This window comes from Heterodontus francisci, chromosome 18 (assembly GCF_036365525.1).
Source record: "Heterodontus francisci isolate sHetFra1 chromosome 18, sHetFra1.hap1, whole genome shotgun sequence".
In the NCBI taxonomy this organism is placed as follows: domain Eukaryota; kingdom Metazoa; phylum Chordata; class Chondrichthyes; order Heterodontiformes; family Heterodontidae; genus Heterodontus; species Heterodontus francisci.
In genome coordinates this window covers 29,600,068-29,624,331 of record NC_090388.1, presented here as the reverse complement: position 1 = coordinate 29,624,331, position 24,264 = coordinate 29,600,068, and the positions used below count along the sequence as shown (strand labels likewise).

The 24,264-nt window shown below is 42.7% G+C and overlaps 1 protein-coding gene across 9 annotated transcripts in view; it reads left to right on the top strand.

The window, feature by feature from the left end:
- ptprq (protein tyrosine phosphatase receptor type Q) overlaps positions 1-24,264 on the top strand; it is a 297,632-nt gene that overhangs the window by 76,989 nt on the left and 196,379 nt on the right. For all 9 annotated transcript variants that reach the window (XR_010976839.1, XM_068050461.1, XM_068050464.1 and 6 more), the window contains 4 exons: positions 2,152-2,312; positions 3,009-3,117; positions 17,672-17,898; positions 20,650-20,719. Coding sequence is in view for 8 of the 9 variants with exons in the window: in XM_068050461.1 (XP_067906562.1) it covers positions 2,152-2,312; positions 3,009-3,117; positions 17,672-17,898; positions 20,650-20,719 (567 nt within the window). In the remaining variant the exon portion in view is untranslated. The remainder of the gene's footprint in view (positions 1-2,151; positions 2,313-3,008; positions 3,118-17,671; positions 17,899-20,649; positions 20,720-24,264) is intronic.

Sequence of the window (24,264 nt, the reverse complement as noted above, 5' to 3'; positions counted from 1 at the left end):
ACTATCCGATCGATGGAATCTACCCCAGAATACTGAGGGAGGCAAGGGAAGAAATTGCTGGGGCCTTGAAGAAATCTTTGCATCCTCATTGGCTACAGGTGAGGTCCCAGAGGACTGGAGAAAAGCCAATGTTGTTCCTTTGTTTAAGAAGGGTGGGAAGGATAATCCAGGAAATTATAGGCCGGTGAGCCTTACGTCAGTGGTAGGAAAATTATTAGAGAGGATTCTTCGGGACAGGATTTACTCCCATTTGGAAACAAATGGACATTAGCGAGAGGCAGCACGATTTTGTGAAGGGGAGGTCGTGTCTCACTAATTTGATTGAGTTTTTTGAGGAAGTGACGAAGATGATTGATGAAGGAATGGCAGTGGATGTTATCTATATGGACTTCAGTAAAGCCTTTGACAAAGTCCCTCATGGCAGACTGATACAAAAGGTGAAGTCACATGGGGTCAGAGGGGAGCTGGCAAGATGGATACAGAACTGGCTCTGTCATAGAAGACAGAGGGTAGCAGTGGAAGGGGGCTTTTCTGAATGGAGGGATGTGACTAGAGGTGTTCCGCAGGGATCAGTGCTGGGACATTTGCTGTTTGTAGTACATATAAATGATTTGGAGGAAAATATAGCTGGTCTGATTAGTACGTTTGCGGACGACACAAAGGTTGGTGGAGTTGTGGACAGTGATGAGGATTGTCAGAGGATACAGCAGGATATAGATCGGTTGGAGACTTGGGCGGAAAAATGGCAGATGGAGTTTAATCCGGACAAATGTGAGGTAATGCATTTTGGAATGTCTAATGCAGGTGGGAAGTATACAGTAAATGGCAGAACCCTTAGGAGTATTGACAGGCAGAGAGATCTGGGTGTACAGGTCCACAGGTCACTGAAAGTGGCAACGCAGGTGGATAAGGTAGTCAAGAAGGCATACGGCATGCTTGCCTTCATCGGTCGGGGCATAGAGTATAAAAATTGGCAAGTCATGCTGCAGCTGTACAGAACTTTAGTTAGGCCACACTTAGAATATTGCGTGCAATTCTGGTTGCCACACTACCAGAAGGACGTGGAGGCTTTGGAGAGGGTACAGAAGAGGTTGACCAGGATGTTGCCTGGTCTGGAGGGCATTAGCTATGAGGAGAGGTTGGATAAACTCGGATTGTTTTCACTGGAACGACAGAGGTGGAGGGGCGACATGATAGAGGTTTTAAAAGTTATGAGCGGCATGGACAGAGTGGATAGTCAGAAATTTTTTCCCAGGGTGGAAGAGTCAGTTACTAGGGGACATAGGTTTAAGGTGAGAGGGGCAAAGTTTAGAGGGGATGTGCGAGGTAAGTTCTTTACACACATGGTGGTGAGTGCCTGGAACTTGTTGCTGGGGGAGGTGGTGGAAGCAGGTACCATAGAGATGTTTAAGAGGCATCTTGACAAATACATGAATAGGATGGAAATAGAGGGATATGGGCCCCGGAAGTGCAGAAGGTTTTAGTTTCGGCAGGCATTAAGATTGGCGCAGGCTCGGAGGGCCGAATGGCCTGTTCCTGTGCTGTACTGTTCTTTGTTCTTTGTTCTTTTTGATGTATAACTTAAACATAAATTGCTTTGGAGATAATACTGTACAATTATCTATCGTATAATAAAATATTAAATTTTCACATGCTTCTTACCAACTTTGCATTGTAAATTCATTGCCTACATTTTTAATGTAAATTGCCCATGTAAACTTATCATGTGATTATTGCACCCTACTGCCAGTGATGGCACTATAACACCTTATTTATGCCTGCCCCAGCTCTTCAGTCTTTACTGAAGAAAAATTCCTATGCTTCATTCAGTTTTACTTCTCTGCTTCCCAAGTTGCAGTAAGTTTTTCAACTAGCTATAAGTAATAGCAAAACAAAGTATTACTGCAAAATGAGGACAGAAAGTATGAGTTTAAAATGGGGATTGAAATACGTTTGCGTACCTTAGTCCAATTATCCGCTCTTCTCTAACCCAGCTTCACGTGAAGGCTACACTTAGTCATGACTATATCTGTAACGCCACAAGAGATTGACTCGTATTCATAATAACACTTTCCCTACAACACCATTGCTGTATAAAAATATATTCAATTATATATTGATTAAAGCTCATGATAATGTTTTTATTTCAAGAACCTGAAAGCCCACAACTGCTACAAGTTTCAGATATTTTAGCAACAGCATTTACTTTACACTGGAGAGCACCTGTTGGATATGTTGATAATTACAAAGTGGATCTCATTCCTAACAAAGGCTTTGTTAATATCACAGATCTGGGGGATGGCAATTTCAAGGTATGACTTTCATGATGGTATTAACAATGGCCATATCCTAAGAATGCTCGAGACATTATAAAAGATTTGCCTATGCACCCATGTATGGAGTTAGAATTATTTCAGATGCAATGAAAATAACGCAACATTTGCTTGTTTATTTTATTTTTTTGCTTCTGGTAAAACTGGTAGGATCTTTCCAGAGATTTACCTTACATACAGCCATCTCCTACAGATTCATGAATAGTGTAACACAGGCAGTGTGGTGATATTCAGCACAATGTCATTAGTTACGCACCTACCTGGCAGGCCAGTTAAATATTTAATTGTATGACTCATGTTACTATCCGATCGACAGACTACTGCTGAATTAGTCTGGCTGAGGTGATAACTAAATGCAATAATGATGGTATTGTTCATTTTATCTTTCACTGCATTCATTTTCGGGACGACAAGGATAAAGGTATTTTTCTAAAATAACCCATATTCTGTAATTTATGATAAAGGTTATGACTGTTTTACCCTAGTTAGTTAATTATCTATTGGAAACAGAGGTACTGCATACAGAAAGTAGTTTCAAAGTAACTGGAAAATTGTTTTTACAAACTTGGATGCAGCAGATAAAGAATGTATCCAAAATATGCTTAATACATTTTTTTGATCAGTTGGAATTTCATAGCAAATAATAACTTTTACTTTGTCTTTGTACTATACTAGGCTGACGTTTCTAATGCTACCCCAGGAATACAGTACACTGTCACTGTCTCCTCAGTCTCTTCATCATTTAGCAAGTCTGTCAGCAGATCATTTACAACAAATGAAGCTAGTAAGTAGACTTGGTATGTTCAATAACCTGTGCCCAATGCTACATGCTTCAGTTGGTTTTAAATCAATTTAAAAACATTTTTGATATGACTTAAGAAACAACACCTATGTGATTTTTCTAAACATATATAAATATTTTCGTGAATGATACATATGCAATTGTTTATAAATTCTGTACAAAAATAGATTTTAAAAGCAGCAATCACTAGTTTGCTTTGTTTGTTAAAGTTACAGTATCTTTACCAAATGATATCAAAGATAACTACTCTCTTCTATTCCTTAAGTTGGATTTTTGAATGTAATTACAACAGAATAGATAATTTACTTAAACCACTCAGAGCAACTTATTGGAAAACAGCTGTTTATTGGTGATTTCAATGGATTTCCCAAAAGAAAAAAATATAAAACATGAATGAAAATTGCTGAAGCATTTTTTCTATCATAAGAAGAAAACAATAGTTTGCCACATAAGTGGACATAAGACGGACTAAATTAAATTCAGAAATATGTTTTATTTCATTGCCTGGTTTATCAACTATATTCAGCAATGTATCCATAGGTAGTTAAATTTATTATTTTAACGTTCATCACATAGTATTTAATTAAGCACTATTACCATATTTCCAAAGTGGATGTGTGTTAACAAATGCTAGCATTATATTTGTGGAAAACCATATTTTTTTTCTTCAATGTAACGTTATTTGTAGAAAGGAATAAATAATAAGATCTAGGTTTAATTTCCTTTTAAGAAAGAATGTGTCGATTTTGACTTTTGGGGAGTCGTTGCCATTGGTCGGCTGCCCATTCTGCCAATGGAGAGGCTCCCATCATTTTGAGACTTTGGCCTCATTCAAATTTGGCAGAATAGCTTCAAGCACCAAATGGACAAAGATAAATGGGCTGGAGCTGCTGCCAGGGTTGTGATCATGGAAGGTGGGAGTCCCTGGACAACAGTTGTCCAGATTGTTATTTTGCACATCTGGGGCTCACAAAAATAATTGAATGCTTACCAATGGAGGCCCTCTTCTCATCCATCGCCCGTGGAACCGCACTGTGCAGGCTTCGACTTGTTTCTACCTAAAATGGCAAGCAGTGTTCTATTTACATCAGAAGGTGCTGATTACCATATTAAAACAAATATTGCCTGAATTAGGAACACACGTTGGTCACCTGGTGGGAGGCCCCTTTTGGAGTGGAACCTGCCCTATCACTGGTGTTAATGGGTTGGTAAGCCTGCTGATGCTACTTTGAAGCTCTTACCATCCCATTAATGAAGGGCACTCAAAATTGACCCCAATGAGTGGAGTCCAAAGTGGATTCTAAAATTCTAGCATTTGTATAATTTTGTACAATATTTGTGCACGGTCAAAAAAAGTAACATCTTTTGACAATCTGATGTCCTATTCAAGTATTTTGTTGCAAATAATCTAGGGTTTAATTACATGCCATTCCTGTATATGTAGTCATTTCCTTTTTTGTGCCAACCTTCACCTCTTCTCTTAAAACATTGAATTCTGCCAGGGTACTGTTCCATGGGCTTCAGGTGCCACTGTTGTACTTTGTCCAATTGCTTTCTCTTCATAGGTGAGCCTGGACTGTAAGTGTTGGCAGGCTATTCAAAGTGCATCCCAGCACAGTTTGATATTGTCTTCACCGATAATTTGGCACACTTTGATTTATAAGCAGCTGATTACTGGAGATCAAGCAGGAGCAGGAATCCAGACTAATTTTCCCCTCTGTTTAGCCTCAGTTACTAACCAAATTCTGCCAGCCCAGCTGAGTTATTTTGGAACGGTCTTTCATCAGCTTTGTTTTGCTCTTTATCTTGAAGGATTCTAACTTCATTTGGACATCTTCCTCAAGACTGTTGTTTCTTATTTGGGGAATTTCCCTAAAATAAAAGGGATTGCTGGAAAAGGTTTTTCCTCATGGGGTTCCCATCTTTATCATTTATTAGCTAGTGGAGGAAGTTGAGGAGGAGGAGCAGCCTAGGAAGTCAGGCTTATCAAGCAGCATCGCAGGAATTCCGGACCCTTCTGCAGGTACTCAGTCATCAGATGTCACTCTTAAATATATCCAAATAGTTAAATCTCAAGAAACCTCTGTGTGGATGTGTGAAAAGTTCTTAAGCTGCCACTTGCTCCAGGATGCTATGCATTGTAGAGAAGCCCTTTCTGATAGTGCCAGTAAAGATGGCATTGAAGTCTGCCACCATCCCTGACATCTGTCACACATCTTAGGAGAGGCATTGTTCATTTGGGTCTAATGATTTGCAGACGCTTGGCTTTTCATGGCAGTGCCCGTGAACTCATCTATTGAATGCTTAACAGCCAGGGTCTGACATCTCCTAAACCTCCACTCAGGTGCATCATGTTCTACCTCCCATATCTCATCCTCTGGCTTCTTTATAAATTGTGAATCATCCCATTCAATTCCTCATGTAGTTTATCTGTATCATTGGAAGATAACCTATTTGGGCTAGAGAAGTTGGCCAATTTCTGTTGACAGAATCATATGTTGAAGGTTTTGCATTGGTTCTTTCTCACTCTTTGCATCATCTTTCTTGCTTCCACCTTCTGTGGATATAAGAAAAATGAGAAATGTAATGAGTTTCCTGGTGCCTTCTTTTTCCTTCCTGTTAGCCTCATGTAAGGGTTTCTTCTGCGTATGAGCCTCAAAAATTTATTTTTTCCAATCTTTGGCTATTAGCCCTTAGCACAAACCATCTTAGGGTGCTTCTCCATTCCCTCCAGCATTAGTTAAGCGGGTTTCCAGATATTGCTTTTCCTCCTCCTCTTGCAGGTGCTCCTTCTGCGCCCTATCATTCTTCAGGAATTGTATGCAATATTTCCTTGCATAACAAAAGAATACTTGTTATTTTCCATCACAGACTGTTTAAATTGACAACTATTTGATAATTCTTGTCACTTCTCTTGTGGAATTCCCACTGAGGTGCAAAGGTTTCACTGGCCATGCATGCATTCCAAAATGCTGTAGCCATTTACTTATAATATTCTTTGGACAGGTGTCACTGCAGTTTATTTAGTGGACAGGTTGATTCCATTAGAATTGCAAATACTTGCAGCCATCACACTGACATTTGTAGATCGTGTGAGATCATTAAACCTTGTCATGCATTGGAGACAGGTTCTTGGGGTCACTACCACGGCCACTTGCTCCTGTGTTGGCAGATTTCTGGATACCCACCTCCATATTTCATCCTTCCTCTTCTACTTAGAATATTGCGTGCAATTCTGGTCGCCACACAACCAGAAGGACGTGGAGGCTTTGGAGAGGGTACAGAGGAGGTTTACCAGGATGTTGCCTGGTCTGGAGGGCATTAGCTATGAGGAGAGGTTGGAAAAACTCGGATTGTTTTCACTGGAACGACGGAGGTGGAGGGGCGACATGATAGAGGTTTACAAATTTATAAGCGGCATGGACAGAGTGGATAGTAAGAAGCTTTTTCCCAGGGTGGAAGAGTCAGTTACTAGGGGACATAGGTTTAAGGTGCTAGGGGCAAAGTTTAGAGGGGATGTGTGAGGCAATATTTTACAGAGAGGGTGGTGAGTGCCTGGAACTTGCTGCCAGGGGAGATGGTGGAAGCAGATACGATAGCGACGTTTAAGAGACATCTTGACAAATGTATGAATAGGAAGGGAATAGAGGGATATGGGCCCCGGAAGTGCAGAAGGTGTTAGTTTCGGCAGGCATCAAGATTGGCGCAGGCTTGGAGGGCCGAATGGCCTGTTCCTGTGCTGTACTGTTCTTTGTTCTTTGCGCCTCATTTCAGTTATCATAGTTACATCACCCTCCAAGGAATATCAGGCTCTTTTCCTCCAGAGTCATTTTTAATCCATGGATTGAAATTGCTCTATGTAGATAATGCTTTTTGAATGGTTAATGTTAACAGTAGCACTTCCACCTGGAGAACTACTTCCTTTGTACCTCCCCCATGAATTTTCCGGCCCTCCTGGTGTAAAGGGTTGTTGCTGGTGGGACAGATGCCTTTCCCAACCAGTAATATTAAAATTTTCTGATTGCTGGATTTAGAACTGGATTGAGCTACTAAACAAACAAAGAACAGTACAGCACAGGAATAGGCCATTCGGTCCTCCAAATCTGTGCCGATCTTGATGCCTGCCTAAACTAAAACCTTCTGCACTTCCGGGGTCCGTATCCCTCTATTCCCATCCTATTCATGTATTTGTCAAGATGCCTCTTAAACGTCTCTATGGTACCTGCTTCCACCACCTCCCCCGGCAGCAAGTTCCAGGCACTCACCATCCTCTGTGTAAAGAACTTGCCTTGCACATCCCCTCTAAACTTTGCCCCTCTTACCTTAAACCTATGTCCCCTAGTAACTGAGTCTTCCACCCTGGGAAAAAGCTTCTGACTATCCACTCTGTCCATGCCGCTTATAAATTTGTAAACCTCTATCATGGCACCCCTCCACCTCCGTCGTTCCAGTGAAAACAATCCGAGTTTATCCAACCTCTCCTCATAGCTAATGCCCTCCAGACCAGGCAACATCCTGGTCAACCTCTTCTGTACCCTCTCCAAAGCCTCCACGTCCTTCTGGTAGTGTGGCGACCAGAATTGCACGCAATATTCTAAGTGTGGCCTAACTAAAGTTCTGTACAGCTGCAGCATGACTTGCCAATTTTTATACTCTATGCCTCGACCGATGAAGGCAAGTATGCCGTATGCCTTCTTGACTACCTTATCCACTTGCATTGCCACTTTCAGTGACCTGTGGACCTGTACGCCCAGATCTCTCTGCCTGTCAATACTCCTCAGGGTTCTGCCATTTACTGTATACTTCCCACCTGCATTAGACATTCCAAAATGCATTACCTCACATTTGTCCGGATTAAACTCCATCTGCCATTTCTCCGCCCAAGTCTCCAACCGATCTATGTCCTGCTGTATCCTCTGACAATTCTCATCACTGTCCGCAACTCCACCAACCTTTGTGTCGTCCGCAAACTTACTAATCAGACCAGCTACATTTTCCTCCAAATCATTTATATATACTACAAACAGCAAAGTGGGCAGTAGTTCTGCTGCACTTACAATGATGAATGATAATGCTCAGAATTTTGGGGTCTTTGTCTTTTGCTAAGTGAGTGTATGTGCTTAGTAGATATTCATTGTTCTACAACTGGATATGTTAGTGTTTTGTGAAATTTAATATAGTGTGGCAGGTTTAAATTCAGTTGTGTTGAATTTTCCATTGGAAAGACTGTCGAGTTAATTGGGAATAATTGTGCATACTGATCAATTTTCATTTATTAACTGAAGCAATAAGATTATTTTTGCATTTTTCTGGGTATTTTTGTATACATTGTCTTAAAAAAAACTGCTGCTGTTCTCACGTACATCTAACAACAGTTGGAATGCCCAGCTGTATTTTTGGATTGATGTAGAGTTTCCGAGACACAAACTTTAGATGGACCATACTACAAGAGACCATCAAGGTTGCTGGGGTAAATCAGGAAGTAGTGATTAGGTAATGCCAAACTCCTCAACTAAGGATAGCAGGAATTAGGAAAGACTAAAGCAGGTAGTGAACTCTATGGTTTGAGGTCCTGAAACAGAACAAATCAGTGTAGTGTTACAGTCAAGTGAGGTGGGGTTGAGGGGGTTCCCTCTTTTCCTTCTCCTTGTTAGACTACAACAGGTTTAATTCTTTCTTAAAGTAGATGTACTGGCCAATTAAGTAGGTGTTTGATTACTTGCTTGCTATGATCATGATCATAACGAGAACCAATCGAACAAGTTTTCTTGAATTAACAAAAAAAGAGGTTAACTTTTATTGTACCTAAACCGAACGAATAAAATAATAAACAACACGCCAATTTTCACTCTCACACACACACTAGAGGTTTACACACACACAAATAGGTTACAGAGTGGGAAAAGGTAAATTGTTTGAGTTAGAGTCCATAAAAAGTTATACAGTCTGTGAAGTTTGGTGATTCGGCTAGTTTCTAGCTGAATTCAGTGGACCTGAGGCTTTTAGTTTGAAGAGCTGGGAGACTGGTTTGGTGAGTCTCTTCGAGATAGTGATGCGGATGATTTCCTCCAATGGGGTTTCGGATTGCAGCTGGAGTCTGCATAGATGGTCAGTCAACAAACAGGATTTGAAAGCTTTCAAGCTGGAATGGAGAGAGAGAGGGACCCCCACTTAGGGTCTGTTCATGTCAGAGTCCAATTGCTTTTCCTCTGCTGCAGAGAAAACACGAGCTTAAAACCACAGTTGGGGAGGGGTTTGTCATATGACAGTAATTTAGTGATTCAAAACATAACAGCAATATTTCTCTTTTGGATCTTGGTTCCTGCTGGGAAATGCAGACATTTTGTCTCCCTCCTCACAGTCCTTTGTAATGTAGGATACAGTGTAGCAAACTAGACAATCATCTTAAGCTGCCAGCAGTCATCCTGTTTTAAAATGTTCTTTTTAAATTTCTTCAAAAAAAAAAATTCAGATCTCCAGTCAGTGGATTAAAGAAAATTATCATTCAACAAAGCACATTGGCAGAACAGTAGAATACAGTGAATGAGAATTGGCTTCAACACAATGAGGAAGTGGGAGGAGGACAATTGTGTAGAGTGGCGTATTTGCAGTTTATGTGGAATTAAACAGGAAAGGCATAATAACAGTGTATTGTTGAAAATAGAGACAAGTTGTCGAAGCTTTTCGTTTTGCATTCATCAGGACAATTTGAAAGAATACCAATGTAAGGGAAAACAACAACTTTATACTGTATGAGAAGAGAGCGCTGATTGGTTCACAAGGGAACTTTGGTAGAGGTGTTGCCATGGATAATGCACCAGTTTACGGTGACTGACAGCTAACTGCCAAGCTTTGTTTGAAATTTAAACCAGGCAGCTTGACTCTGATTGGTCAAGGCATTGTCCTGAGGAATGAACCAGTGAATGGCTGTCACATTGTGTTTAGTTGAAACAGGCGCAATGTGTGTACATGTTCTTTCTGTCTGCAAAGAACAGGGCCCTGTTTATTAATATATGTAGCTTCCACACTGCGAGCCCTACTGACAATCTTAATTGGTCATCAGCGTAATTATTAGCACACTGAGGATTATTTAGCAAATGTTGTCCAATCGCGGAAACACGTCTAATGTTGAACACTGTGTTTTGAGTTTTGCAAGCATGGGCTGCTTGGGTACAGCCTGTACCTTGCCCATTGTGAACAGCAGAAGAGACACGTTGTTTGATATGATCCGCCAGTCCTTGGGACATACAGCCTATATACCTAGCATCACACTGGCATTGAAATTCATACATCACATTACTCATTTGTGTGATAGGTAGGACATCTTTTTGGCTTGATGGCAGCATCCTGTTAGTGGCGAACACCACATGTGTTGCCACTGCATAGTAGCAGTGTGAAACAGCTAGCTTCACCTGTTGCTCAAATTATGCAGTATCAAGTTGTTGTTTTCCCTTACATTGGTATTCATGCTGATTGTCCTGATGAGTGTAAGGTGAAAAGTTTCAACACCATATCTCTATTTTCAGCAATACTCAAGTTCTGTACTACCAAACGGCTATTCATAATAACAATCATAGTATTGATAAAATAAGGAATAATTTTCCACTTTGGCACTTCTGACATGGATTAATGCACATCAAAATAGTGGACCTGGATTATTGTATGCCTGTTACACAGCCTGGCCAATTTGCTGACCAATAGTTTGAATGGGTGGAAATTGGGCAGGTTGCATAACAGGCATGCTGTTCAATGCCTCAAGTATTCTGATATGCCTTCCTGACAACCAGTGCTCTTTAATGGGAGCACAATAGCAGAAAAATTACTTAATAGTGACAACAAAAAAATTGAGAGACAGAGAGAGCATGGGAGAGAAATTCTGTGGAGATAGTGAGCAAATGATTGCTTATCAGATAACAAGTTTATACTTGTATTCCTATCCAGAAATGTGAGGGAGACCATAGAAGATCCTGGGCTGCATTTCATTATGGCAACGGAAGTCCAGGTGATAGGCTGGAAGGCGGGGTAGACCCCATCTTGGCCCTCCGTCAGACCCCCGAAGCCATTTGATGGTGTGCAGCCAATTAACTGCCCGCCGTCGGGGATGCTGTCCCTTTAAGGGACGAGTTCCCAGCCAATCGGAAAGCTAGCAGCTCTGCAGTAAGGCAGTGCCACTGGGAGCAGTGGCAATTGCTGATACTGCACAGTGTAGTATGAAGCTGTCCAGAGACCCCGGGAAAGGTGAATAGGGTCAGGTAGGTCCCGGTAATAGGGGTGGCGTGATTGGTGAGGGTGGGGAGGTGTCTTCCCAGTTGGGGCAGTTACTGCCATTGGGGGTGCCCTCCAGGAACCCTGATTTGCCCCCAAAGGAGGACCCCCGATTCCGTTAGGAGGACGCCAGGCTTTATCTGGCAGCATCTCCTTGTGGCAGGGGGCCCCTCTGTCTTCTACAAAGGCGGGAGGAGGCTCCTGAATGGCCATGAATTGGCCACTTAAGGGCCTCAATTGGCCGTTCCGGAGAAAATGGCAGGGGGCCCGGGCAACCTCAGGAACGGCACCTCCTGCCATTTTGTTGGCCCGCCCGTCTCCATGCCCACCTCCAAAGGCATAACAAAATTCTTCCCCCTCTTCAGATATAGGAGCAGTCTTAAAAAGAATTGGGCTTTAGAGAGACTTAACAGGTGTTGAAAGGAAAATAAATAGTTTTCTTAAGAGACAGCTTCAGCAATGGTGGTGATGTAAGGATCCATCTGAGGTGAGGCCAAGAATGCGAATAAATGAAAACTATTATTTAGCATTTATTGTGGATTTGAGGGTGGATTCCCAACTGGGAGCTCTTGACAACAAGCGGAACTTACAGAAATTGCTTTCAGGAAATTATGGCCCATATCTCCTGATTTCCCCATCCGTAAATAAGCAGAAAATTAAAGGCCGCAGGCCAGTGATTTCAGGGCTGGCATTCTTCCTGAGCATCACTTCTCACTGGGAACAATGAGCTGGGGATTCAGCCCTTCAGTGTCTTGGGAGATATAATTGGAAACAATATTAAAGGTTTTTGTATGATCCAACTTTTTAGCTTTTATACTATGTTTGAATATGCAAGATATTGTTTGTTGTGAGGGGGAAGAAGTTGTCTTCAGTCATTTATGTGATTAAAATGCATTTCTTGTGGATTGTGTTATTTGTATGTTTTGTGCTATGTGACTGTGTCATAAGTATAGAATCTTCACCTTGGGATGTGAAAGAGGATCACACCATTACTTATTTGATCGTTACTTACTACCCTGTGGGTTTGGAGAAATATACACCATAGAAGATTAATTACTGCCATAAATAAAATGTACTGTATAAATGTTATTAAAGAATAAGCTTTCACTTGTTAAATCAAACTTTCTCATTTTACTTCACTACAAAGCAAAAAAATCAGACTTAATGCTCTTTTTAAATCATTAGGAGATAAAATATAATTTGAGTTTTGCAAGGCAATAAAACATTGAGGAGTCAGAAAGGGCTCACAAATTGCAAGAGCAAAGCTCAGGTGCTTTATTAATGTTCTACCAATGCCATGACATGGTATTGCCTATGAAAATATTCAATTTTTGTGGATCTGTAAGTTCTAAACAAAAGCAAGAATTTCTCTTTTCTGGTATTTTGTTTTAGGAGTTTTCTTGCTGATAGGATGTTTTGGCAGATAGCATGCTTCAGACACAAGATTTCACAAGCACTATAGATACATAATCTGTGTTGCCATATTTCGCTTTAAGATTATGCTATTTTTGATAATATGTTACAAAATTGTTGATTGTGATGTTGCTGTGGGTGCCCACAAGGATCCTAGTTATGCCTGTCTTTTTGTGGGATAGCTTGTGGGATATGTCGAACATTCCTACTCAGGCCCCCTCCCCCAGCTCTTTTTCCGGTACATTGATGACTGTATCGGTGCCGTTTCCTGCTCCCGCCCCAAACTGGAAAACTTTATCAACTTTGCTTCCAATTTCCATCCTTCTCTCACCTTTACATGGTCAATCTCTGACAATTCCCTTCCCTTCCTCGACTTCTCTGTCTCCATCTCTGGGGATAGGCTGTCTACTAATATTCATTGTAATCCCACCCACTCCCACAGGTACCTCGACTACACTTCTTCACACCCTGCCTCCTGTAAGGACTCCATTCCATTTTCCCAGTTTCTCTGTCTCCGACGCATCTGCTCTGATGACGCAACCTTCCACGACAGTGCTTCTGATATGTCTTCCTTTTTCCTCAACCGAGGATTTCCCCCCACTGTGGTTGACAGGGCCCTCAACTGTGTCCAGCCCATTTCCCACACCTCTAGCCTCACCCCTTCCCCTCTCTCCCAGAACCGTGACAGGGTTCCCCTTGTCCTCACTTTGCACCCCACCAGCCTCCACATCCAAAGGATCATCCTCCGCCGTTTCCGCATGTCCAGCATGATGCTGCTACCAAACGCATCTTCCACGCCACTCCCGTCAGCATTCTGAAGCGATCATTCCCTTCCCGACATCCTGGTCGACTCCTCCATTACGCCCAACACCTCGTCCCCTTCCCACGGCACCTTCCCATGCAATCACAGGAGGTGCAATACCTTCTCTTTTACCTCCTGTTTCCTCACTATCCAAGGCCCCAGACACTCCTTTGAGGTGAAGCAGTGATTTACTTGTACTTCTTTCAATTTAGTATACTATATTCGCTGCTCACAATGCGGTCTGCTCTACATTAGGGAGACCAAACACAGATTGGGTGACCGCTTTGCGGAACACCTCCACTCAGTCCGAAAGCGTGACCCTGAGCTTCCGGTTGCTTGCCATTTCAACACACCTCCCTGCTGTCATGCCCACATATCTGTCCTGGGCTTGCTGCTGTGTTCCAGTGAACATCAACACAAGCTCGAGGAACAGCATCTCATTTACCGATTAGGTATGCTACAGCATGGAATTAAAAAGCTAGTCTAATGATGGCCATGAAGTCATTGTCGATTGTTGTAAAAACCCATCTGGTTCACTAATCTCCTTCAGGGAAGGAAATCGGCTGTCCTTACCTGGTCTGGCCTACATGTGAATTCAGACCCACAGCAATGTAGTTAACTCTTACATGCCCTCTGAAATGGCCTAGCAAGCCACTCAGTTGTATTTAACCACTACAAAGTCAATAAAAAGGAATGAAACCCGACGGACCACCCGGCATTGACCTAGGCACCGGAAACGACAATGGCAAACCCAGCCCTGTTGACCCTGCAAGGTCCTCCTTACTAACATCTGGGGGCTTGTGCCAAAGTTGGGAGAGCTGTCCCACAGACTAGTCAAGCAACAGCCTGACATAGTCATACTCAGGGAATCATAACTGACAGACAATATCCCAGACACTGCCATCACAATCCCCTGGTATGCCCTGTCCCACCGGCAGGACAGACCCAGCAGAGGTGGCGGCACAGTGGTATACAGTAGGGAGGGAGTTGCCCTGGGAGAACTCAACATCGACTCTGGACCCCATGAAGTCTCATGGCATCAGATCAAATATGGACAAGGAAACCTCCTGCTGATTACCACCTACCGCCCTCCCTCAGCTGATGAGTCAGTACTCATCCATGTTGAACAGCACTTGGAGGAAGCACTGAGGGTGGCAAGGGCACAGAATGTACTCTGGGTGGGGGACTTCAATGTCCATCACCAAGAGTGGCTCGGTAGCACCACTACTGACCGAGTTGGCCGAGTCCTAAAGGACATATCTGCTAGACTGGGTATGCGGCAGGTGGTGAGGGAATCAACAAAAGGGGAAAACATACTTGACCTCGTCCTCACCAATCTGCCTGCCGCAGATGCATCTGTCCATGACAGTATTGGTAGGAGTGACCACCGCACAGTTGTTGCGGAGATGAAGTCCCGCCTTCACATTGAGGATACCCTCCTTCGTGTTGTGAGGCACTATCACCGTGCTAAATGGGATAGATTTCAAACAGATCTAGCAATGCAAAACTGGGCATCCATGAGGCACGGTGAGCCATCAGCAGCAGCCGTACTCAACCACAATCTGTAACCTCATCGCCCGGCATATGCCCCACTCTAGCATTACCATCAAGCCAGGAGACCAACCCTGGTTCAATGAAGAGTTCAGGAGGGCATGCCAGGAACAGCACCAGGCATACCTCAAAATGAGGTGTCAACCTGGTGAAGCTACAACACAGGATTATCTGCGTGTCAAACTGCGTAAGCAGCATGCGATGGACAGAGCTAAGCAATCTCATAACCAACGGATCAGATCTAAGCTCTGCAGTCCTGCCACATCCAGCCGTAAATGGTGGTGGGCTATTAAATAACTAACTGGAGGAGGTGGCTCCACAAATATCCCCATCCTCAATGATGGGGGAGCCCAGCACATCAGTGAGAAAGATAAGGCTGAAGCATTTGCAACAATCTTCAGCCAGAAGTGCTGAGTTGATGATCCATCTAGACCTCCTCCTGAAGTCCCCAGCATCACAGATGCCAGACTTCAGCCAATTCGATTCACTCCGCGTGATATCAAGAAACGACTGAAGGCACTGGATACTGCAAAAGCCTTGGCCCTGACAATAATCCGGCAATAGTACTGAAGACCTGTGCTCCAGAATGTGCCACGCCCCTAGCCAAGCTGTTCCAGTACAGCTACAACACTGGCATCTATCCTGCAATGTGGAAAATTGCTCAGGTATGTCCTGTACACAACAAGCAGGACAAGTCCAACCCGGCCAGTTACCTCCCCAACAGCCATACTCTCAATCATCAGTAAAGTGATGGAAGGTGTCATCAACAGTGCCATCAAGCAGCTTGCTTAGCAATAACCTGCTCAGTGACGCTCAGTTTGGGTTCCACCAGGACCTCTCAGCTCCTGACCTCATTACAGCCTTGGTTCAAACATGGACAAAAGAGCTGAACTCAAGAGGTGAGGTGAGAGTGACTGCCTTTGACATCAAAGCAGTATTTGACCGAGTATGGCATTAAGGAGCCCCAGCAAAACTGAGGTCTATGGGAATCAGTGAGAAAACCCTCCGCTGGCTGGAGTCATACCTAGTGCAAAGGAAGATGGTTGTGGTTGTTGGAGGTCAATCATCTGAGATCCAGGACGTCGCTGCAGGAGTTCCTCAGGGTAATGTCCTAGGCCCAACCATCTTCAGCTTCTTCATCAATGACCTTCCTTCAATCATAAGGTCAGAAGTGGGGATGTTCGCTGATGATTGCACAATGTTCAGCACCATTTGTGACTCCTCAGATACTGCAGCAATCCGTGTAGAAATGCAGCAAGACCCGGACAATATCCAGGCTTGGGCTGATAAGTGGCAAGTAACATTCGCGCCACACAAGTGCCAGGCAATGACCATCTCCAGCAAGAGAAAATCTAACCATCTCCCCTTGACATTCAATGGCATTACCATCGCTGAATTCCCCCACTATCAACATCCTAGGGGCTATCATTGACCAGAAACAGAACTGGAGTAGCCATATAAATACCGTGGCTACAACAGCAGGTCAGAGGCTATGAATCCTGCGGCAAGTAACTTATCTCCTGACTCCCCAAAGCCTGTCACCCATCTACAAGGCACAAGTCAGGAGTGTGATGGAATACTCTCCACTTGCCTGGATGGGTGCAGCGCCAACAGCACTCAAGAAGCTCGACACCATCCAGGACAAAGCAGCCCACTTGATTGGCACCCCATCTACAAACATTCATTCCCTCTATCACCGACGCACACTGGCAGTAGTGTGTACCATCTACAAGATGCACTGCAGCTCTGCACCAAGGCTCCTTAGACAGCACCTTCCAAACGTACGACCTCTACCAACTAGAAGGACAAGGGCAGCAAATGCATGGGAGCACCACCACCTGCAAGTTCCCCTCCAAGTCACACACCATCCTGACTTGGAATTATATTGCTGTTCCTTCACTGTCGCTGGGTCAAAATCCTGGAATTCCCTTCCTAACAGCACTGTGGGTGTACCTACCCAACATGGACTGCAGCGGTTGAAGAAGGCAGCTCACCACCACCTTCTCAAGGGCAATTAGGGATGGGCAATAAATGCTGGCCTGGCCAACGACCACATCCCATGAATGAATAAAAAAAAAGCCTGCCAGACTGAACATCGAGTTCAATCATTTCAGAGCATGACGGGCCCCCTTTTTATTTTTAGTTATTTTTTCTTTTCTCTTTTTTATTTGTTTACTTTATTTTCATTTGTTTCATCAGTTTTTTTTCCCACTGTTTTTTTCATGTTTGTGCTTTGAGCCAGGGCTGTTCATTCTTCTGTCAATTGACACCCTCTCAGCACACCATTAACATACTGTTTGCCTTTTCTCCCTCTGCTTCTCTCGCCACAGATGCTGCCAGACCTGCTGAGTATTTCCAGCATTTCATGTTTTTCTTTCAGATTTCCAGCAACTGCAGTAGTTTTCTTTTATATACTATATATGATTGTGATTATTCATCATTTATCAATATGTTTCAATGCATAATGCTGCAATATTTTTTTCATAAGAGATATGTTTTTAACAGATGCAGCCTCTCCAGATGACCTTACAGTAGGCCCCATTGGTGCCACAGCTATAATGCTGGCATGGAGCTTACCTTCTCATCCAAATGGAAGAATTTTATCCTACAGGGTAGAGTACAAAGAGGTTTGTCCTGCGCAGCAAGCCAGCTTTATCCAAGTTTCAACAAATGCAGACACTCCAGAGTTTCTTCTCAATAATCTGAAACCAGGGACTGCTTATAAAATTCGGGTAAGAATATTTTTCTTGCTGCACTTCATAAAGGAAGCAATTATTGAGTTACTATTCATGTTGCTATCTGATGTCCAGTCCAACTCCACCATTGCTGGTGGCTGTGAAGGTCACCACTGAGTTTTTATTCTGTGAGGTAATTACAGGCTGCCTGTCAGAACAATAGCAACGTTAGCCAGTCACCTGTGCACCACTTCATTGAGAAGTCAAAGACGCATTGTTCGCTAAAGCAAGCCAGCTCACCACCTTCCCCATAAACAACTACCAACAGTTTGACTTGGCACTGCAACGTTTCCGAATGGCAGGATTCACTAAAGTATAAGAAGTCTTAGAATGTATCTATCTGTTCCCTTGATCAATCTCATTGTCCATAAATGCATCCAAACTTCTCAGACTGCTCGATACACTCTCAAATATTTGCATGAAATGCTGCTACTGAGCTAACAAATTACAATTATCGGCAGGATCTGTGAGATCTCAATCCCTGGGCTCTGTATTTGAAGGAGTCCTCAAGCTGACCTCCACTTGCTTTTTCTCACTTCTGTTCAGTGATTGACCAAATGCTTCCTCAAACAAATCACTCACTCCGTGCCCAGACTCTCCAGTACCCTCACTTTGTAATAACTCAAAGGTCTTAGATTCGGTTACAACCCTCTGTCCAACTGTCATGCATACACTGATAGCAACAGCTATCCACCTCACTCGCAGCCAACTCGTGTGTTCCTAAACATGAGGTCTGCAGATTTCTTACTTTGTCGTCATGCTTGTTCTTTGTCACTTTTATTCGGTAACAGGCCAAAAATATTGGCTTGACAGAAACTCAGAGTAACCTGTGAAACATACCGGTGCATTTGAAAAATCTGTCAATAGTTATTAGATACTCTGCATTCTCTCTTTTTGGTGCTCCACCAAGCTTATAATGAAATGCAACTTAATGTGTATTTTAAAATGAGGTTATAAAATGTGGATATGTATGAGCACATTTACCGCCAATCTCTGCAAACCAATTTACTCTTACTCATCTGTTAACAGTATCCCTACCAGCACTGTGGTCGACCTACACCACACAGACTTCAGAAGTTCAAGACGGCAGCTCACCATCACCTTCTCAAGGGCAATTAGGGATGGGCAAAAAAGGCTGGCCTTGCCAGCAATCCCAACATCCCATGAACGAATCATTAAAAGAGTATCAGTGCACAGTTGAGCACATTGACTCAACAGCCTTTATTCAGGCTGCTCTGGTGCTGCTCTTCACTAGTCCTCCACTTCGAAAATAGCACATTTCACCGCAGTACCTAAAGTTGGATCCTGGAATGGTGTCACATTACCTTGTGGCTGTGCTTCAGCCATTTTTCCCCTTAAGTATGGAGATAGCATAAAGGATGGCCAGCAGCCTGCTGGTCCTAAATAACCAGGTGTACTCCCAGCATGGCATGTGCCGTATGCCAAGAGTGTCATGATATTCTGGAAAAGAACTTGGCTTGTATTGTAGTGCCTTGGGCATTCTAGCAAAATGCCCAAAGAGCAGCAGTCACACCACTTCTTCCCATTTTAGCTTCCCACTGCTTTGCTCAATTTAATTGTGCCTCTTCAAGACTCACTGTTTTCTAGGCAAGGGTTTGAATTTGCACATTGATCACTATCATTCACAACTTCCATATACAGTAAATAAAGAGTGCCAAAAATTTTTTTGTAATATTTCTAATCAATATTTGGGATAATGACTATCTGGAAGCCAAAATATCTAGCAGGAATCAAGTTCCCAAGCTCCCTGCTAGACTTGTGCAATATATAAAATTACAGTCAACTTTTAGATTAGTGTAAATTGCTCCTGCACTGTATAATATTCATGAACAGTATAAGAGCATTATTTTAATAGTCAAATCTATATAATTAAATTTAAAACAGTGCGTTGGCATGAAGCATATTCATTCCGAGAAGACCACACTGCCTGCCTGTACAGAGTGCATGTAAAGGACTTTTAAAGGGAAATGAACAGAGGTATTTTTAGATTGTTGCATATACCCCGCTTTACCAGTCCCACTACTGCTTCCCAGCCAGATACTTTATCCTATCCAGACTCTTTGTGCCCTAAAATCATTTTTACAATCAAATTATTTAGCTTCTTTACATAGCAGAAAATTGCTCACCTACATTGTGTGAACTTTCAAGTATTGCATGTGTTTCAGACAGGATGTTAGCACTGAATTTTTAAATTGGCAGAACCCAGAAGCTAATGTATTATCGGCTGTGCTACACTTGGATGAGTATAAAGCTACACCACACCATTCCTCTGCAAAAATTGTACAAATTCGACATCTGAACAGCATTTCGCACTTCACTGAAAAATGTTTTGCAAAAAAAGAAAGTATTCATGCAAAAATTCTGTTCGCGAATGCTACTTACTTATTATTTAACAATGCTCAGTCAAAATCTTCACTGCCAATTGTAAACCTGATTATTTCCTTGTCCTTTCTAGCTTTGCAGCAAAATTGTACCCCTTCAAACTACTGCATTGCTCACTGAATACAAGAATTATTTATTGTTACCACAGCTGATTTAGAATATGGAACTGACTTGTATATGTGCATCATGCTCTTTTATTTTCATTTTCTTCAAACTTAAATTCAAATGCAACCATTTAAATTTTTAGTTCTTTATGAAATAGATTTCTAATAATACAAATTGCCAATTGATGGAATTTTTATTCAGAATATACTGATTAAAATTACATTTTATTTACCTTATCAGGTTGCAGCTGAGAACAGTGCAGGCATTGGAGCTTTCAGTACGTTTCGGCAAGTTGTAACTGCAGAAAGTCGTAAGTTCAGTCCAATAATGCTAACATTTTTGTACCTATCCCTAGTTTTACACTACTTCAGATCACCAATATAAAATGTCACTGATCAATGAATTGCACAATAGAAGAACTAAGAAAGCATCATGTTTCAAGATTTTGCTGATCTGGCCTAGAAAAAATTTCAGATTCATAGAATCATAGAGCATAGAAGGAGGCCATTCAGCCCATTGTGTTTGTGCTGGCTTTTAGCAATAACTATCCAATTAATTCCATTTCTCTGCTCTTTCCCCATTGTCATGCAGATTTTTCCTTTTCAAGGATATATCCAATTTTCTTTTGAAAGTTACTATTAAATCCACTTTCACCATCCTTTCAGGCAGTGCCTTCCTGATCATAGCATGTTGCTGCATATAAAAAAAGTTTAGTTCCATACTGATTCTTTTGCCAATTATTTTAGATGTGTCCTCTGATTTATGACCCTGCTGCCACTGGAAACAGTTTCTCCTCATTTACTCTATCAAAACCCTTCATAACTTTGAACACCTCTATTAAACCTCCTCTTAACCTTCTCTACAGCCTTGTCAACTTGTCCTGCCATCTTCAAAGATATGTCTAAGCGAATCTCTAGGTCTCTTTGTTCTTGTAGCTCCTTTAAAAATGTATCATTTAGTTTACGTTGGATTAACTTATGTTGGGCTGGATTTTACGGTCAGCAGTGAAGCAATGGTGCTTGCCACTGACCTCCAAGAAAACTACCCACAAAGATCTAGCAGTCTCTGTGGCATGAATTTCCCCTTTCCTGATAGAAGTTTAAACTTGGCGCCAAGTAAAGGGAATCTCCAGGCATCCAGAAGCAGTGATGTGAGCAAGCAGGCAGCTACATTGAAAGATTCTCACGGACTGCAAACCTGGAAGTACCAGAAAGTATCCTTCACTTTTATTTTAAATTTTCAGATCGCAAAATAAAATGATTATCATTGAATTAAGAAAGAAGCTAAAATATCATAAACAAATTTAAACAGATATTATTTTTAAAATTTGGGGTTTTATTTATCATCAAAGAGAAATTTGACACAACACAAATATAAAATTAGCTTTTCAGGGTCAATGACAGTATTTAGCAGTAATTATGAACTTAATACATTGTTAAAAACCCAGTTACACCTCATTCAACAAGATGTAACTTTCAAGAGACTAACAGCATAGAAGTGGAACTTTTCACCAATTCATTGATTGCTTAGAGATTGCACTCTTGGAGGGGGGTGGTGGTGGGGGTGAGGGTGGGGGGGTGCGGTGGTTGATGAGGGGGACCTCAAAAGTGCACCTTCTGCAGGAGCAGAGAATCACTGACAGCAACTTTCGGATTTCTGTGTTATTCTGTGCTGGTGACACCAGTTGCGGTTAGTTTCAGGGGAGCAATGGCAGCAAATGCTGACAGTTTCACCATCATTGCCACCAGAAAACATGGGCCATTATGTTGCTATGAAGTTAAATTTGATCTACATGGGATTAACTTCTAGCATGCAGGATACAAGATTATTTGTATGTTGATTATGTTCATTTGCTGAAGTACCAGATGAAATTGTATATAGTTATTAGTTTGAGACTATAGGGAAGGTTGCTTACACATTTCAAAGAGGTTTGCATCTATAATGTTGGGTTGGCTTCATTCACTGACCATAGCAGGAGGCCTAGCTAAACAGACAATGGAATATACATGGCATTTACATTGGATTGGGAGGAAGAGCACCAAGAGGAATAGGGACTGGTTTGATGAAAATGACAAGGAAATTCAAGATCTGCTAACAATAAAATGATCAGCTCATCAGGCTCACCTGGTTCAGCCGGCCAGCCAAGAGAAAAATGCAGCCTACCGTGAAGCATGCAACACCCTTCAATGTAAACTGAGGAACATCTAAAATGACTGGTGGATCGCACTTGTGGAAAAAAAACTCAACTGTATGCTGACACTGGCGACATAAGAAGCATCTGTGAAGCACTAAAATCTGTCTATGGCCCAGCACATCAAACCCAAAACCCCCTGAGGAGCGCCAATGACAAGACCGTACACGCCGACAAGGAGTCAGTCCTGGATCGCTGGTCGGAGCACTTCGAAACTCTCTTCAGTGCCAAGTGCAGAGTACATGATACTGCCATCATTCGCATCCAACAACAGCCTGTCAAAGAAGAACTGGATGAGAGCCCAATTCTGGAGGAAACTGCGACTGCCATCAACCAGACGAAGAGCAACAAAGCCCCCGGAGTCGATGGAATTCCACCCGAAGCCTTGAAGCATGGTGGCCCTGCCCTATACACCAAGCTCCATGGGTTTTTCACGGCCTGCTGGGAACAGGGCGGGATTCCACGTGATCTTTGTGATGCCATTATCATCACCTTGTACAAAAACAAAAGAGAAAAATCAGATTGCTCCAACTACCATGGGATCACCCTCCTTTCTATTGCTGTGAAGATCCTGGCTAGAATACTTCTAAGCAGGCTTGTGCCTATCATTGCAGAAGAAAACCTCCCAGAGAGCCAATATGGTTTCAGAGCAAACAGAGGCACCACAGATAGTATTTGCAATCAGACAACTACAAAAAAAGTGTCGTGAGCCAAACAAAAGCCTGTACACCACTTTCCTAGACATCACCAAGGCATTCGACATTGTGAGCAGAGATGGAATTTGGAAAATCCTTGAAAAATTTGGATACCCACCCAGGTTCCTGGCCATGGTGAAGCAGTTTCATGAAAATCAGGACGGACAAGTGAAGTACAACAGCGACCTGTAAAATCCCTTCCGTACCTCCAGTGGTGTGAAGCAGGGATGTGTGCTGGCCCTGACCTTATTCACCATGTTTTTCAGCATGATGCTGCAGCAGGCAATGGAGGACCTTAAGGAGGGAGTTTACTACGCTTCCGGACTGATGGAGGCCTTTTCAACTTCAGGCATCTTCAGACTCACACAAAGACACAAGAAAAACTCACCCTTGAACTTCCTTTCGTCAATGACTGTGCTCTGCTGGCCCACAATCAGTCAGACCTGCAACGTATAACAACAGGTTTTTTCCGAGGCAGTACAACTCTTTGGACTAAAAATCAGTTTAAAGCAAACTGAAATCCTGCATCAGCCTGTACCCCAAGAAGAATAGAGACCACCAAGCATTGTCATTGAGCTGAATGCCGTCAAGCAATTTACCTATTTGGGGAACGTCATCTCGTTTGATGCTAACATAGACAAGGAAGTGGACAATAGGCTTTCAAAAGCAAACAGCACATTCAGCAGACGCTACAAATGAGTGTGGAGCAACCACAGCCTCAAAGCACAGACCAAACTCAAGGTGTACAAAGCCTTAGTCCTCACCACTCTTCTGCATGGCATCAAGTCATGGGTCCTATACTGCCGTCATGTATGCCTTCTAGAGCACTTCAATCAGCGCTGCCTCAGCAGCATCTTCAAGTTCCGCTGGCAGGACTGCACCACAAACCTTGAAGTCCTGGAAACAGCCAACATCACCAACATTGAGGCTGTCCTCCTGCAAAGCCAACTGCGTTGGTTGGGTCACGTG